Source organism: Rhinatrema bivittatum, chromosome 18 (genome assembly GCF_901001135.1).
Source record: "Rhinatrema bivittatum chromosome 18, aRhiBiv1.1, whole genome shotgun sequence".
Taxonomy (NCBI): Eukaryota; Metazoa; Chordata; class Amphibia; order Gymnophiona; family Rhinatrematidae; genus Rhinatrema; species Rhinatrema bivittatum.
Window position 1 is genome coordinate 39,047,353 of NC_042632.1, and position 18,411 is coordinate 39,065,763.

Sequence of the window (18,411 nt, forward strand, 5' to 3'; positions counted from 1 at the left end):
GTAGCTTGCTTATTGTGGCGGTTACTACCCCTAACTAATTAAGCTAGATATTTCACTTAGATTCAGCTCCAACACTGCTCTCTACATTAAACATGGGGGTGGAAGGGAAATAGAGCCAAAAGGTTACTAAGAGCCAAGAATAACAGATAAGTATGAGAAAAAAAAAGTGCGAAACTTGCTGGGCAGACTGGATGGGCCGTTTGGTCTTCTTCTGCCGTCATTTCTATGTTTCTATGTGCACTGGTTAGCATGCGCACATTGACGCACGCACGCTTCTTTAAAAATCTACCCTCAAATGAGCAAACTAAATGGCCCTTTTTGGTCTTTTATCAGCCATATTCATTGTTATGTTTAGAATATAAATTCAATGTATTCTATGCAAACCTTCCTTGATTGCTATGAATATCTGACATCTTTTTACAGTATATTGTGTTTGCCTATGTTAGGGAGAAATTCTGTCTTCATCCTGAGCTTCTGAATTTGTTGACCAGGAAGTCCGTTTGTGGAATAGTCTTGGAGATGCTAGAGCTAGAGGACTGCTGCTATTCTTTTGGTGTTTAACAGTCCAACATAAACCCTTTGCTGCCAACCTGTCCCAGAGCATTACCAGGTGGTAAGCCCCCTCTACTACATCTGCTTGGGTCATGGGAAAACTGAACCTGTATCCAAGGGATGTGCAAAATCAGAGTTTAAAAAAAATGTAGTACTATATGTTCACTAGATGTTGTAAGCTAAAAAAAAAAAATAAAATTCTTTATGCTTGAGGGAGGGTGAGGAAAAGAGAATTGTCATTCTTGTAACTCATAAATATGCATGTTTTTTGTGATTTAGTATCAAAAATTGTATAACCATGGTGGATTTGTCATTTTTTCACTTGTTTAGGTGTTGGAGAAGGTAAATATGAAAGCATGATCCAGGAGGGTTTTTTTGTTGTTGTTTTTTTTTAAGTAACTCTTACAGCTGAGCTATTTCCAGTCAATTGGCTTTTTATCAGTGGTCTTCCAGTCTTTCTAAGTGCACTTACACACGGAAATTGCATCACTTTAGAGTATGATCAGAAATGAATAAATTCACCACTGTAAAATCCATTAGCAAGTTGGCTTTAATATCCAAATCTCACTAGGGAACAGTATATTACCTACAGCACTTAAACTCCCTGCATTCTCTCTTGCCTACTGCCCCGCAAAATACTCATAGTATACATTTCTATTAATAAATAAAAGGATTCGGTAATAAAAGAGATTAGGCTTTGTCATAGAAGCCATGGAATCCATTACTTTTAGAGACATTTGTGACTACCATAACTGTGAGTTCAGTAACATTTAGAGAGAAGCATGATTGTTTTGTACAAACTCTCATAATATACCTTGCTGGAGTATGAAAACATATGTTGCACATTTATTTATTTATTTAGCAGTTTTTTATACCGACCTTCATAGTAGATAACCATATCGGATCGGTTTACATTTTAACAAAGGGTAAAACTGAGGTAACAATTCTGGTAAATAATAGATAACAAAGGAAAAGGAATAAGTCAAAGTTACAATCAACAAGGTATGGAAAACTTGGAGGCTTAAAGACAAGCTGGAAGGAAGATAGAGGCAGGTAGAAAGGATAGAGCTAGCAAGATTAGTAATTAATTTATTAGAGAGAGGTCTGCCAATCACTGACAGAGCATTGATCACACTTTGCCCATCAGAAGCTTTTAGGGCCATCATTACTCTACTAGTAGCTGTGACAAATGTGCTAAGCCTGCAGCCAGATATGCATGTACACCCAGATCACATCCATACAAAAATGGCTGCTGTATCATAAAGAAAGGCCTAGAATCTATGCATGGATTTAATATTTTCACCCATGGCTAACTTCTTTACTAATTTCTGGGATAAATTTATATTACTCATTATTAATCCCTGACTGGCCAAGGAATAACTCTTTAATATTCTTCCTAAATATTGTTCATCCACTAGCTCTCATAGCTAAGAATGCCCTGCTGCCTTGGATGGTAATACAGAGCTCCCTCAGACCCTGCGTCCTCTTCAGATTTGTAAGCAGAGGTTGCTATACAAGCAATTCGTGTTTACATCTGCCATCTTGAAACTTTAGGAATTCTAAAACTAGAGGTCATGGGATGGAGCTCCAAAACAGTAGACTCTGGAGTAACGTCAGAGAACATTTTTTCATGAAAATGATGGTGGATGCATGAAATGCTTTCCCAATGGAGATAAAGATAGTAACAGAATTCAAGAAAGCCTGGAGTAAGCATAGGAGATCCTAGTTGCGAAGAGGAGAGGGAAAAGCCAGAAATTCACTTGAGTCTAAACCACGGAATCAGAAAAGAAATTAGGCCCATCTAGTTTTGCCCAACGATCCTTACCTGCCATCAACACAATACTCCTTGATCTTCAGTGGGCCACTGAATGGGAAAGCTACCCAGGTAACTTTTCCCCAGATAGTCATATCGGGATACGTATTCTGCTGACTGTACCCAGTGAAAGTTACCTGTGTAACTTTAGGACAGCAGTTTTTCCAAGCAGACCTAACCCGACTAACTTTATCCAAGTAGCTCTGAGTATCAATGCTTGCTGGCTGATGTTCCTCCCCCCCCCGCCACCTTTTGTGTGGATAAGTTACCAGGGCAAATTTTGAAATCTTTGACCAGGTAACTCCAAAGGTTTCCAGGGCAAATGTTTCTACTTTTGATCTCTGAGTGTTAGGTATATTGTAAAAGATTTATACATTATCGATGACAATAGAATGGAGCCCTTGTATAGTAAACTCCTATATTTTATGAATGCATTATACCTGTTGCCTAGTTGAAATCACTACTTATAATCTCCCAGTGTTGTTCATCTTCAAACACTTTCTAAATTTTGAATTTATTATTTAGCCCTAAAGGGGTGCTTTTCAAAAAGGATTTACATATGGAAAACTAAATGTTTTTTTAATATTTTTACTTTATGCATCTAAGTGGGCTTTGGCAAAATGCTTCAGTTTTTGCCATTGAATTGTCCATAGGATATTTATGTGTTAAGTGCACTTTAAGCATGTAAATAAGATGTTCAAAATTGATAATAGTATGTTACATTTATGTTATTTTGTACGGTGTTTGGCGTTAATATTATGAACAGTTTTTCAGGGGTTTTTGAGCAGAAATGAAAGCACACCCCAAGATAAAACTTATAGCTGCTGCCTGTTAACATTTAAAAAAAATTTTTTTTGGAAAATGTCTGTGATTTATTGTGTAGTTTTTCTGTATAAGTTTCCCAGGGGTAGTGTACAGGTAAATCTTTCTGTTGACTACTACAAGGACAGCATTTTCTTATGAGCTCTTGATCAAAGCACCCATTTTTATTGGATAGATCATGGTTTCCCCATTTTTACTTATAAAGTGTTATTTATAACAGCAAAACTAAGGGAAGATGATTTAAGTACTCCTAATTAGTAATGTGTCAGTAGGTGCTATACATGAACTTAGTTATCAGCAAGTCTTGCAAAACCTAAAGTCTCACACACACACACACACACACACAAATATATATATTTTTTATGTGTGTCTGTGTATCCATCCCACTGCTTTTTGGAGTTCATCCAGCTTACCTAACAACTTTCATTAAAAGAAATTGCCTTTGCAATAAAGTCACCCAGCATGACTGGGTGCCATAATATAATATTTTTTAAAAGCTCCATAAAATTTTCAATGCAATTTTTGCCCTGTAGTATAACCTTTTTTAAAATAAATGTTTTAAATCATTCCATCATGATTAAAGTAAGCAATAACATACAGGAGAGTGTCTTTATACCGAGATAACTGCACACCCCAGGTGCATTCCTGAGAGCTGCATTCACCAGCTCAAGCGTTATTGCATTCATAAAATATTTTTTCTTGTATTCCAAGAATTCAAACAATTTATGTGTATTGATATTGTAATAATTACAGAAGTTTTTTTTAAAACACCCATGCCTCCTACTTAAAGAAAAATTAAAATCTGCTGAGTATATGAAGGAAGGAGTGTGGAAAGGGTGCTATTATTTATTTTTTTAAGTAATTCCAGTTCAGGGAAGAAAAAAAAAGCTGTTTCCACGTAAAGAAATGTTGACTTCTACATGTGGCAGAATTAAAATTCCATACTACTAAAAGGCAAATCTTGTAACCAGACAGCAGATCAACTGGGAAAGTTTATTTCCCCTACACATCCCCACCTTTAAAAATTCCATTAAATTGGATCTTTACTTCTTCCTTCTCTGCTCCTAACCACCCTGCAAACTGAGGGCTGCGGCCATGATGAGAATTACAGGGGACCAAGGGCACTCTGCCATTCTTTCCGCAATCGGGGAAACTGATTTTTAAATGACAGTTTCAGAAATAACCTCCCCAGTAGTAGTTCTGCTGTGCTGCAGCAAGGTTACATTTTCAAACCACCTTCTTCATGAGCATTTGGCAATGCTGCTTTAATTAACTGGCAGCCAGAAAAATAGTTTCCATTTTTTTTCCCCACGTCTCCCCCTCATCAGTGTTAGCCACCAGTGCAGTATTTTTCAGTATACCTGGGTCTGATTAACTCTGAAATGGTGTTCATGGTAAAAATGCACATTTGCATTGTAATTATTTTTGAAGTACAAAGGTCTCAGAGCTGCCTCTCAAGCATTTCCCAAAGAACTTACAATTAATGGACTCACATTCTATTCAGATCTTATTTGTATCAAAAAGCAGAAAGGCCAGTTGCTCCACTAATTTATCTTGATTTTATTATGTTCCACAATTTAATATTTAAACATTATTAACCCAAATAGTTGTTTCACTGTATAATATTCATCCACTCCAGTCAAACCAAATAGCGCGCATATAAATCAAATCAAGTGCTTTACTGTGTACATTAGTGCCCTAATTATCTTGGGAAAATTGTGGCTTTTCTTGTGCTGTACTCCTAAGAATGCTAATGCTGAAAATGAAAAATTATTAGTATTATCATAAATACAGAGCTAAATTATCAGTGAGATTTTACCAGAGATACAAAAAAAAATGTAAATTTCCTGTTTTACAGAGCACCTGAGGACGCGTTTGGAAGAGTACATAGTTCCCTTTCCGAAGGTGAAAATTGTTAGAGCCAACAAGCGTGAGGGACTGATTAGAACTCGAGTGTTGGGTGCCTCTTTGGCAACTGGAGAGGTCCTCACATTCTTAGATTCTCACTGTGAAGTCAACGTGAACTGGCTACCACCCTTGCTAGGTAAGAATACTTGTTGAAATGTTAACAAATGATTAGCGTAGCAAGAGAGTCATGACGGGTCTCCTAAAAACCAGGACTTATTTACATGTCCAGATCCCTATGCCTAACTGAGGAAGATTTAACTATTCTTCAAGGAACCGCTTCCTTTTTCTCAATATATGCTAGTTACTTAATACAAATTTTTTTAGATGGTTATTTTCATTTCTCCGTCAATGAGTAGGATGAATTGGTCACTCAAGTGGGTGACATCATCCGACAGTGCTGACTCAGAGCATTTCTTCCACAGCTGTAGAAATGCCTAGAAAGCTTTCCTTGACCTGCATGGGAACTCCTGCCCTGTTACCACGTAGGGTCCCCAACAGTCCATTTTTGTCCACACACCTGATCGGGCATGTTTGTTCTGTCTTCAGAGGTTCTTCCCATTGTTTGGGCATGCTTCTTCTTTTCTTGTCTTTGAACAGGGTTTTTTTTTCTTCACAAATAGTAAATTTCATTGTTTCATTCCAAGTGCTAAGCCCCAGGGTCCGCCCCCTCCCCCCCACACACACACATTTATGATGGTATGGCCTATTTTCTCACTAAAGCTTCATCTTTTGATGTCTCTTTAGTTGTTTTTCTTTAGTGTCAGAGAAGAAAGTCAAAGGCTTCAAGCAGTGCCCGTCACACAATCGAAAGATGACAGACTACCGTAGGGATTGCCTGTGGAGTGTGGGCCTTGAGAATGATGTCCCTAAGTCATCAAAGACATCTGCTCAAAGATGTCACCTAAAGTCATCAAATTCCAAATACTGAAGCTTCTCAGCTTCTTCAGTTCCACTTCAAAGCCAAATGCATCCTCATTGGTGCCAAAGGCATCAGTATAAAAGCATCAGCATCCAGGAATCAACTTAAAACTACTGAGCCAAAACCTAAGAAAAAGTCCAGGAGCAGGTATCCTTTCCCAATAGACATGAACAAAATCCTCAGAAGGTCCACCTATATTTTGTTTCATTTAACCCAAGCAAGCCTGGACAAAACAAGCCCACTTAATTGCATGAGTTCTTTTTATATATCCACAAAAAAAGTATAAGCATTTTTTCTTTAACAGTTTTGTAGTTAATGAAACATAAACATAGAATGTTTTGGCAGATAAAGACTAGGGTTGTATAGGCCAAATATCATTTTGTTTCTTTGAGGAGTTGTTGCCTCCTGAATTTCAGGGCTTTTTTCATTTTTTTATTTCGGCAAATAGTGCACATTAAAAATAATTAGAAAATACACAATTTCATTTTATATTGTTTCTTTTTAAAAAATCAATATGAAGAATGTTGTTGTCTATGTAGTTTCAATCATACGCACATCCCTAATAAAGACCACAAGGTCCATCTAGTCTACCTATTTTTCCCTTCTATTTATATATTGCAGACTGTTTGAACTCTAGCTTTACCTTTTATCCTCAAAAGTAAGAATCTTCTGTGCCTATTCCATGCTATCTTAAATTGTGATACTGATTTTTGTCTCTTCCACTTCCAGTGGGAGGTTGCTTCATGCATTTCCGTTCTCTAGATATTAAGAAATATTTCATAAGAACATAAGAAATTGCCATGCTGGGTCAGACCAAGGGTCCATCAGCCCAGCATCCTGTTTCCAACAGAGGCCAAAACCAGGCCACAAGAACCTGGCAATTACCCAAACACTAAGAAGATCCCATGCTACTGATGCAATTAATAGCAGTGGCTATTCCCTAAGTAAATTTGATTAATAGCCGTTAATGGACTTCTCCAAGAACTTATCCAAACCTTTTTTGAACCCAGCTACACTAACTGCACTAACCACATCCTCTGGCAACAAATTCCAGAGCATTATTGTGCGTTGAGTGAAAAAGAATTTTCTTCGATTAGTCTTAAGTGTGCTACTTGCTAACTTCATGGAATGCCCCCTTGTCCTTCTATTATTCAAAAGTATAAATAACCAATTCACATCTATTCGTTCAAGACCTCTCATGATCTTAGAGACCTCTATCATATCTCCCCTCAGCTGTCTCTTCTCCAAGCTGAATAGCCCTAACCTCTTCAGCCTTTCCTCATAGGGGAACTGTTCCATCCCCTTTATCATTTTGGTTGCCTTTCTCTGTACCTTCTCCATCGCAACTATATCTTTTTTGAGATGCGGTGACCAGAATTGTACTCCCGAGACTATTCCCTTTTAGCCTCAAATCATGACCTCTTATCATAGTAAAATAATTCTGATATCTTTCAATACATTTTTCTCTATTTTCCCTCAACCTCCTACTACATATCTCCTTTATTTATTTATCTCCCCTTCAGATCGTATTGTTCAGAACCGCAAGACCATTGTCTGTCCAATGATTGATGTCATTGACCATGATAACTTTGGCTATGAGACACAAGCAGGAGATGCCATGAGAGGAGTATTTGACTGGGAAATGTTCTATAAGCGGATTCCAATACCTATTGAGTTAATGAAATTAGATGCCAGTGATCCTTTTGAGTAAGTAATCACATTCCAACAGAGTATACATTTGAAAACCCAAAATCAAAACTGCATTGAATGCTGGGCTGCATAGAGAGAGGAATATAGAGTAAGAAATGGGAAGTGATTATTCCCTCATACAGGTCCTTGGTGAGGCCTCACCTGGAATACTGTGTTCAGTTCTGGAGATCGCATCTCCGAAGGGACAGAGACAGGATAGAGGCGATCCAGAGAAGGGCGACCAAAAAGGTGGAGAGTCTTCATCAAATGACTTATGAGAAGAGATGGAAGAATCTAAATATGTACACCCTGGAGGAAAGGAGGAACAGGGGTGATATGATTCAAACTTTCAGATACTTGAAAGGTTTTAATGATCCAAAGACAACGACAAACCTTTTTCGTTGCAAAAATATCAGCAGAACCAGGGGTCACGATTTAAAACTCCAGGGAGGAAGACTCAGAACCAATGTGAGGAAGTATTTCTTCACGGAGAGGGTGGTGGATGCCTGGAATGCCCTTCCGGAGGAAGTGGAGAAGACCACAACTGTGAAGGATGTCTAAGGGGCGTGGGATAAACACTGTGGATTCATAAAGTCTAGAGGATGTGAATGAAGGGAAGAGGCATGGGGGTGGCTTGCTTGCGGGAATGATGGCTACTACCTGGAGATTAATATCCTTATTCAATAAACATACACATGGTTAATGCGACTCCAACATTGCTCTATGCTCCAATGGCAAGAGTAAATGTGGAAAAAGGGATTTGCATCCACAAAAAAGCAGGGGAGTAGCTTGCTTGTTACGGCAGTTGCTATCCCAAACCAAATAAGCCTGATACTTCACTTTCAATGCATATCCAGCATAGCTCACTGCTATAACGGCAGGGGGGAATGAAGTAAAGAGGATTTATATTCAGACAACTAACAAGGACTGAATTGCACAGGCAGGGTAAACAAGCGTGGGAGTAGCTTGCTTATTACGGCGGTTACTACCCCTAACCAATTAGCTAGATACTTCACTTAGATGCAGCTCCGGCACTGCTCTCTACATCAGTGGCGGGGGTGGAAGGAAATTAGAACCAAAAAGTTACCAATAAGGGCCCTGACCTCAGCAGTCAGAGTAACAGATAAGTATGAGAAAAATAAGTGTGAAAGCTTGCTGGGCAGACTGGATGAGCCATTTGGTCTTTTTCTGCCGTCATTTCTGTTTCTATGTAAAAGCTTCTAAGGCTACTATATTTTCAGAGTAGAAGAGCAAAACACCCATTAATGCAAAAACACCCAATGCTGTTTGATGCTAATCTGTATATGTTGATATTTATTCTAAGACCTCTTTCATTACTCCTCTCCAGCTGTCATTCTTGTATGACCACATCTGTTTTCCTTACTTGCAGGTTATTTAGTGCACTATAACCAAAAGCTTCATTCAGCAGTCACTCTGAGTACTACTTAGCTAGCAAATAGTTTAAATACAGTACTTGACCCAGCATACCAAGTCCCAACTATCAAACAGTGTCTGAGAAAAAAATCATATCTTTGTCAAAAACAAGTTGCCTGAAGGTGTCTCTCTCTTTTTTCTTTGTTTTTTTTTGTTTTGTTTGTTTGTTTTTTTAAGGTCTCCGGTAATGGCTGGTGGATTATTTGCAGTTGAGAAAAAGTGGTTCTGGGAGCTAGGAGGTTATGATACAGGTCTAGAAATCTGGGGTGGAGAACAATATGAATTATCCTTTAAGGTAAGTTATGTTCTATTAGCATCATTGTCACTTGAAAAAGACCTAAAAGAATGTCATCTATATAGTTCCTTGAAAAGGGACATTCAAATGCTTTACAGATATAAATACACAGCAGGCCAAAATCTTTTAGTGGAAAAGAAGTTTGACAAGAATGGCTCTTGATGTGAGAATTAAAATGGGGGTAGAGTGAAGTGATATTTTGGACATTTATTTTGATTGATTTGATGCTTTGTTTTTCATGATTCTTTTGTGCATGAAGCACATTAGTTTCACAAAAAAAAGCCATTGAGACTTGTAATCATAAGTGCTAAACAAAAGATGATTGTTTGTGCTCTGTGATATGAGAGTCTGGCTATTTACACTCATTATTTATGATATTCTTTTCTCTCTCATACATTAGCACAATCTTTTGGAGATTTTCAATAACACTCTGTTTTATTGAATAGATTTATGTGGTATTTTTTTGCCACTTTATTGAATGATTTAGTAGAGTAAGAAGTAACATAAGAAAATCTTCCTTCGCAGAAAAGTTGGTAGATTATATGGAGCAGCCTCCCAGCCGAGGTATTGAATGCAAATCTAGTGCTAAAAAATAAAATAAAACAAAACATGGGATAAGTACACATGATTTTTAGATGTGAGGAAGTGACTGTAAAGCCAGAGAAGCAAGTATATAGCAGTGATTTCTCTAAGCTGCTTGTGGTCCTCGCACCAAAGTATTGCCACGTGGTGCTACCCCAGCAGTCTCTTGAAGTTTGAATGGCATAGGGTCATGAATTTCCATGAGATTATGCGGCCCCCATAAACTGCTGAAGTGGCAGCACAGCAACACATCAATGGGAAGACAAGAGGAAGTGCTGACAAGGGAACTTTCATCTGCTGGTGGTAATTGTGGACTTGCTAGAAAGAAACGCATAAATCTTCATACAAAATTTAAAAAAAAGATACTTGGAGAGTTAACTATTACTGGCTATTTATATTATTTGCTAGTTTTAAGGTTAGAATTCATTTGCCAGGGTTAGAATTCATTTGCCAGGGTTACAATTGTTTGTGTAGTACGGAAAAAGGCTTTGATTTTCTGAGCTTGTAACCTAGTATTTCTTTCCAGTGTTCGAATTGTGGGTTTCAATGGTCACTTACTCGATTTGAGAAGGTGAGAGTTCTGGTTTCTGGGCAATTAGTTGTCAGTTTGATTCCCTCACTCCCACTCCACCCCTCTCTTATTTTTTGATATTTTTTGATATTTAGATATCACCCCCACTAGGAGGAAAGTCTTCAAAACAATTAACCCTGATTACTGTGATTAACTAATTTTAGTCCTGCTGCTGGTCCGTCACTAAGTAATATTAATCACCTAGTTGTCAAATTTAAAAATCATAGATTTTAAGACACCTAATAAATTTTAAAAACACTAATCACATTTAACAACCCTTGAACTGAGACACATCTACTCCTTAATCACTTTATCCATTCAACAAATTAAGATGTCTAGCAGTGAGATGGGGGCTATCCAGTTTTTTGGACTGAGTGTCCCATGTATGACTATCTACCTGATGGTGAAAGGTTTAATGTGTGTACCCAGTGCAAAGAGCTCCTGCCTGTCAGAGAATGAGTCTGATCTCTGGAGGCCAGCATGCAGACCTGAAGTAGCTGAAGTAGACAGACGTATGGAGACCTTCAGGGGCTACTTAGAGTAGTCCCAAATCCAGTCTAGCAGCCCTTGTGCTGCTTTGAAGGTTACCTGGCTGGTGATCATCACCTTGGTGTGGCAGGAAGTTATCCTGTATCTAGGACCTGCCCTTCAGGTGATGCTTTATCCTCTCACACTGAGTGTGTTTCTCCAGGAGTACATGCCCAGAAGAGAAAGGGATAGGGCTGCTATTGTAATGGGTGATTCAATCATTAAGAAAGAAGATAGCTGGGTAGCTGGTGGGCATAAGGATCACTTGGTAACTTGCCTGCGAAGGTAGTGGACCTCATACACTACCTATATGATTTTAGTGAGTGCTGGGGAGGAGTCAACTGTTGTGGTACATGTGGGTACCAATGACAAAGAAAGGTATAAAAGAGAAATTCTAGGGGGCTACATTTAGGCTCTTAGGTGGGAAATTGAAATTCAGAACCCCAGAGGAAGGCCAATCTCCAATGTATGACTGAGACTGTGCAGAAATTAGGGTTTTAGTTTGTGAGGAATTGGGGATCATTCTGGAGAAGGGGAAACTTATTCTGATGGAATGACTCCACCTGAACCAGGCTGTTAGCACAAACTTTTGAAAATGAGATAGAGTAGCTTTTGAACTAGAACATGTGGGAAAGCCGATAGTTGCTCAACAGTGCACAGTTCAGAGGGAGGATACTGGCAAACCAAATAAGTTAGAATGTCACAGTAGAGAGATGGTTGTAAAAACTGAAAAACTCCTAATGTAATTCAGAGCATGCAGATAAAAATGTACTCCAAACTGCGTATATTATCTGATAATCAGGTTATAAAAATAGAAATACAAATAAAACTACTTTAAAATGTCTATATGCAAAGGCCAAAAGTCTAAAAAATAAAACTGGAAAGTTAGAATGTATGGCACTAAAGGAAGATATAGACATAATAGGCATCTCAGAGGTTTGGTAGAAGGAAGATAACCAATGGGACACTGATACCAGGGTAGAAATTATATCAACATGACAGAGCAGATAAAATTGGTGGAGGGGTGGCATTCTATTAAGGTTGGCATAAAGTCCAGCAGGACAAACATTTTTTCAGGAAACAAACTGAATTCTGGAATCCTTATGGATAGAAACTCCAAGAGTAAAAGAGAAGACTATATAGTAGTCGAGATATAGTACCGCCCAACTGGCCAGGATGACTGCAAAATGCTAACAGATTAAACTGGCTAGTAAAATGGGCAACACAATAATAATGGGAAACTTCGCTTTCCTGAGGTTTGATTGGGGAAAATGTCACATCAGGTCATGCAAGGGAGGTAAAGTTCCTAGATGCCATCAATAACTGCTTCATGTAGCTGTTAGTCATGAAATCAAAAGAAGTGGAAGTATATTAGGTCTATTTCTCAATGGCATGCAGGACCTGGTGCAAGAGAAGAAAGGTGGTGGATTCACTTGGCAACAGTAACCATAATGTAATAAAATCTGGCATAATCATTGGAGGGTGAATACTATTTCTTTTAAAAATTTATATTCCGCTGATCCACAGTTCTAAGTGGATTACATCATCACTCACATAAGCAGAGGTAAAAACTTCACAGGATATCCAATTAAGACAAATGCAGGAGGACAAAACAAAACAGGAATAACATTATATAATTAAAGCATAACATCGCATACCAGGTCAAACTCACCTATATGTTGAAGGCGGTAGCATTTAACTATAAAACGGGGGGGTTAAAAAAAACCAAAACAAAACCTGAAAGGTGTAACCCACAAGTATGACTTGCAGGAGGTGTGGATAGTGTTTAAAACTGTCATCCTTGAGGCCCAGACAAAATATATTCTGTGCATTAAAAAAGATCAAGGAAAATCAAATGACTGTCAGTGTGGTTAAATAGGCAATTAAAGCCAAAGGGCATGTTTGAAAAATGGAAAGCAGACCCAAATGAGAAAAATAGGGAAGAGCATAAGTACTGGCAAGTTAGATGTAAAAAAAATTAAGCAGGCTAAGAGAAAATTTGAAAAGAAGCTTGCCATAGAGGTAAAAACAAATAACACAACATTTTTCAAATACATTTGAAGCAAGAAGCGTGTGGTGGATGGAGTCAGGATGGGCTGCTAGAAGACCAAAAGGTAAAAGGAAACGGCAGAAAAACTAAACTTTTGCTTACATTCATCTCTGCGCTTCTTCCTGAAACACAAAATCAGCTTGGTCTTCAGCTATTAAAGGCTGAATTGTATATTTGAAGCATTTGGCTATAATGTTTGCAAAATAAGCTCTGGGTTTTAATTATCTGTCCTTATAGGGAATAACAGCCATTGTTCCTTTGCTGGATTAAATTGGTCAACTCCCAGAACCTCAGCCTTATCCAACATTTCATTTACCAGTCTGCATACATATATTCCAAAAGAATGTTCTAAAATTTGGCAGTTCATGTAAATCTGGAGCCTTATGATATTTTTTCTAATTTCTTAATACCTTGTGGCATAGCCGAGGGGCCTTTTTTTTTTTGGCTGGAGACACGACCCACACAGGAGTCCAGCCTTCTCTTCTTAAGGAATACTTTCTAACACAAATAGAGTTCAATCTACTTACCTTTATCAGAAAAACCCAGTACGGCATACATAAATTAGGACAGCAGTGTTTCAGGAGCTGCCTTCTCCTACACCCTTATTCCTGCTCTCATGGGACCCGCCCACAGAGCTACCTAGTTCTCTAGGTTTAAAGAGGGATTTTCTCTATATTATCAGGTCCAACCATATATAAATCAGAATAAAATTTCCTGAATAGTGTACTGTTCTTTTTAAGAGTTGTATTTCTACTACTTCATTATCCTTAAGTATTGGAATAAATGTAACTGCTTTATGAGTTGTAATTTCTATATTTTATTTCCATACATGTAAAAGCTTGTGTTTATAATAAAATAGCACATTATTTTTTCTATGTAATAGTGTTTAGAGCCTGTAGTATAGTAATAAAAAAATTCTTTATCATATCATATCCTGATGGAAGTCTGGCAATTTTGTATTTTTATTTCCTTGTTTTATAGATGTAACATTAGTATCAAAATCTTTTTCCATTTTATTACACAACCAATCATAGCTGTTTCCTTTGTAGAGTTTGTCTCTTTCTCTTTACTGTGACTGAGTCACGGCAGGTGTTGAAGCACAGATAGTGTTATTTTGAAGAACACTGAGTGAATGGGAATTTATTTTCATTGCAGCGATAACTTTGGCGAAAAATGTTGAAGTGATAAAATGTTGTATATCTGGCCATCTTTCTCTGCATGGCCTGTGAACAGCTTTCCTGTTTGTCTGTTTGGATACAGAGATGTTTCCCGGTTGATAAAAATGCCCATTGGTTTTATGTTGCACGTCCTCTGCCAATTTGGCAGTCTTTTTTTATTTCCTGCTCTTTTAGGGTTTTTATCCCTCCTTGTTTTCCTGATGCATCTCACGTCTTTTTTTTTTTCCATTCATCCAGATTTTATAGAGTTGAGAAAGTGACTCTTTTTATAGAAGCTGTAAAGAATCCCAGCACTACATAAAAGGTTCTAACACATCAACTTTCTGCAGGAATGTGATTGATTGATTGGTAAAGCAAAGCTTTCTCAAGGGAGTTATACCCTTGTTGTGTGGCACACGGTTACGTGTTTCTTGAAGAAAAAAGAAAGTTTAGAGTGGCTGACTCAGTGATTCAATCCAAACCTTTTTTTTTTTTTTTTGGGGGGGGGGGGGGGGAGGCAATTTTGATACTGCCCATGGTGTTTGCAGGCAGTACCCACCCACCCTGTATGCACATTTACAAAGGGAAACTCCAGGTGCCACCCCCACCATGGGGTACTCTTCTACCCTACCTACTTTGCACCTGAAAAAACATGAAGTGATTTGAAATCCCAAGGAGTGTGTTCCCTCCCCCAACCTAATCCCTCATGCTTTATGTGTCTAAAAGTACGCACCACTGCGAAACAGCGCACGTACTTATGCCCGCATGTGTAGGGGAGAGAGCAGTTTTCAGCCACGTTTTTTTACACTGGTAGATTTTTGTATCCATGTAAAAGCTTTTGAATGCTGCCACCTTTATTTTTAAGTCCAGCCTACATTATGGGGGGGCAATTCTTTTTCAAACTGTCTGCACTGGGACACAGACCACGTGTGCTTTGTATTTGCTGTCTTTGCTCCAATTCTCAAAGCACAAGTAGACGTGAGCTTTTGCCCCTGCTTTTTTCTGCAGGTAGATGTTTGCCGGAAAATGCAAATCCACGCATGCACTTTCCCTCCCCTTGACCTGAACACCGCCTCCTAACACAATCACCGCCTCCTAACACCTGAACACCACCTCCTAACAGACATAAGAACATGCCATATTGGGTCAGACCAAGGGTCCATCAAGCCCAGCATCCTGTTTCCAACAGTGGCCAATCCAGGCCATAAGAACCTGGCAAGTACCCAAAAACTAAGTCATGTTGAGGGAGTACAGTTTATACAAATAAAAACACATTTTACCTTAGAAATTGTAGGGATTTTATCAGTATCAAAGGATAAGATCTCAGCTGCATATTTTTTATATAATTCAAAAGCCGACATCAACCTTGAAAAAGGAAAATTTAACAACCTTAAATTATATGAACGTGATTCATTTTCCAATAATTCAATCCTGTTATGCAACATGAGGTTATCCTTGATGAAGGAAACATTGGAAGCCTGCAAATTTGTGACTAATGGATTTAAGTTTGTCACTACTTGCTCGATTTTCTTAGTTCTACTATCCAAGTCTACAAACTTATCTCTGGTTTCCACAGAGAAAGCATGTATCTTAGATATAGAATTAGTCAATTTTTTATCAATTCTAACATTCAATTTCCACAAATCTATTAAGGATACATTATTTGGTTCTATTTCTATATCCGGTTCTTCACTAATAGATTAAAAAATTACAGCTGGGCATTGAATTATCTTGCTATTAGTGATAACATTATCCTTTATATTATCCCTAGGATTTGTATTCCCCCCTATCAGATTCTCCCCCAATAAACACAAAGGGGGGGAGTCTACTGGGGGGTCTACAATAGTATTGGCTTCCTGATTCCCTTCCCCTGGCTGTTCTGGGGGTTGCGAGGACCTGGGACTCAAAGTGACTCCTAATATGGAGCCACTTTCTAAATTGTCCCTAACACTGGACTCACCTAAGTTGAAATAAGTTGCTGGGGGTGGGCTTTAAGGATTAAGCAGGAATAGGGACTAAATTAATCTTACACTCCCTTGAGGACAGGGTTGATGTATATTAAGGGCAATAAGAAAGCTTGCACTGGTGCCAACTGGAATGTTCTGCTCTGTAGTCAGCCCCCAACAATCCAGCAACGTTTAACATTAAATTCACCAAAAAAAAAAAAAAAAATCACTTTGAGTACTACCAAAAAGTCTAACTTTTTACAAATGAGATTTGACTTCCAGTTTACATTTACATACAGGCTGATACAGTAAAGTTCACTGGAGAGGGGGCGAGCGCCCGCAGGCCAGTGTCCTGTGCGCGCGATACAGTAAACTAAAATATTTAAATTAGGGCCGGACGCTCAATTTTGCCGGCGTCGGTTCTCAAGGCCGCTGACAGCCACGGGTTTGGAAACCTGCGCCGGCAAAATTGAGTGTCCGGTTTTCAACCCGCGAGCCGCAGGCCTATTTCAATTTTTTTTTTTTTTTACTTTTTTTAAGTTTCGGGACCTCCGACTTAATATCGCCATGATATTAAGTCGGAGGGTGCACAGAAAAGCAGTTTTTACTGCTTTTCTGTGCACTTTCACAGTGCCCAGAGAAATTAACGCCTACCTTTAGGTAGGCGCTAATTTCTGAAAGTAAAATGTGCGGCTTGGCTGCACATTTTGCATTCTGAATCGCGCGGGAATGCCTAATAGGGCCATCAACGTGCATTTGCATGTTGCGGGCGCTATTATGTTCGGGGGGGTTGAACGCGTGTTTTCGACACGCTATTACCCCTTACTGAATAAGGGGTAAAGCTAGCGCGTTGAAAACGTGCGTCCAATTGCGAGTTAACAGTGTGCAGGAGCGCACTGTACTGTATCGGCCTGCAAGTACCGTAACGAGCAGATTAGGAGATTACGAAATGCAATGAACTGCAGTGCTGGGAAGCAGGCCCTTTGCCGATTAAGTAGTGAGTGCTTAGCTTAGCAAACATTGAAATCCTTGAGGCTGTAAAACAGCAAAACGGCTTAGCTTTGTCGCAGTGTGTTAGTGCTGAGGTTTTTTTTTTTACTGCTGGAGTCTGCTCAGCTCGTTGGCATGAAGTGTGGCACCCGTGAGGCTGCAGCGCTTGGAACGGCAGAACTCTCAGTGATTTTGATGCCCTCACTTGGAGGCTTAATCATAAACAAAACACTTGCTTCTGCCTCTGGGATCAGTCGATCATAAAATAACTCATGTCGCACAGATTCTGTCGTACTAAATTTCCAGAACTAAGGAAAAAATATTTAGGAAATGTCAGGTTGAATTCTAGCAGCAGCGTGTTGTACCAGTGCATGCATGCGGATTCCTCGATAAGGGAAAAATGTGAGATTTATAAGCAGCTTCTTAGCATAGCAAATTGAAACATCAGCTCTCTTGCACTGTGTTTCTGTGCATATATATCACCGAAACTCTCCATACCTTTGAAATACATTTTTAGAAAGTAACTGACTCTTTTGTGTTGGGTCACATGGGAAAGGAACTTGATTTGACCCCTCCACAATCTACCAGTGAGAGGGCAAATCTCACAGGTAGGACCAGGATGAGGCTTCTGTCTCACTGGGAAAGATGCTTTCCTGGCAATGCTGCCCATGAAATACAACATTGCATTTTCTTCCTATGAAATTGTCACAGCTTCCAAAGGGAAGGTTTTACTTGACTTATTATATCCAGTGCCACCGGCCTGAGGATAAATTGCTGGTTCTTTCAGATAATTTCATACCTTAAGATATAAACCACCTGCTTTGTAGAAATATTTTTATTTGTAATTAAAAAAAAAAGACTTAAAATATATTCTTTGTTAGATAGCCTAAGGCCAGATGAGTATGTTTATATAGAAAACAAGAACCCAGTAATAGGGCAACAAAATATAAATCGTGATTTTTATGCAGTGTTTTACACTTGCATAAAATTAATTCTAAAATATTGAGGAGTGTTTAGTTGGAGACCCATGATTAAATTTCCATAGTTGGTGAGCCCCAATAGTGACTTTTCAAGCAAAAGATACGTTGCCATTTCGGGTTGCTCAGCTACATTAAGACACAAGACATTTGAACAAATAAGTGCAGTCCATGGCAA

The 18,411-nt window shown here is 38.7% G+C and overlaps 1 protein-coding gene and 1 long non-coding RNA gene across 2 annotated transcripts in view; one reads left to right on the top strand and one right to left on the bottom strand.

The window, feature by feature from the left end:
- The window catches only part of GALNT10 (polypeptide N-acetylgalactosaminyltransferase 10), a 206,915-nt gene that overhangs the window by 149,720 nt on the left and 38,784 nt on the right, over window positions 1-18,411 (top strand). The window contains exons 5-7 of the mRNA XM_029583336.1: window positions 5,046-5,231; window positions 7,538-7,721; window positions 9,315-9,432. Of these exons, the coding sequence (XP_029439196.1) occupies window positions 5,046-5,231; window positions 7,538-7,721; window positions 9,315-9,432 (488 nt within the window). The remainder of the gene's footprint in view (window positions 1-5,045; window positions 5,232-7,537; window positions 7,722-9,314; window positions 9,433-18,411) is intronic.
- Window positions 1-18,411, bottom strand: part of LOC115079630 — a 76,678-nt gene that overhangs the window by 13,987 nt on the left and 44,280 nt on the right. The window lies entirely within an intron of this gene.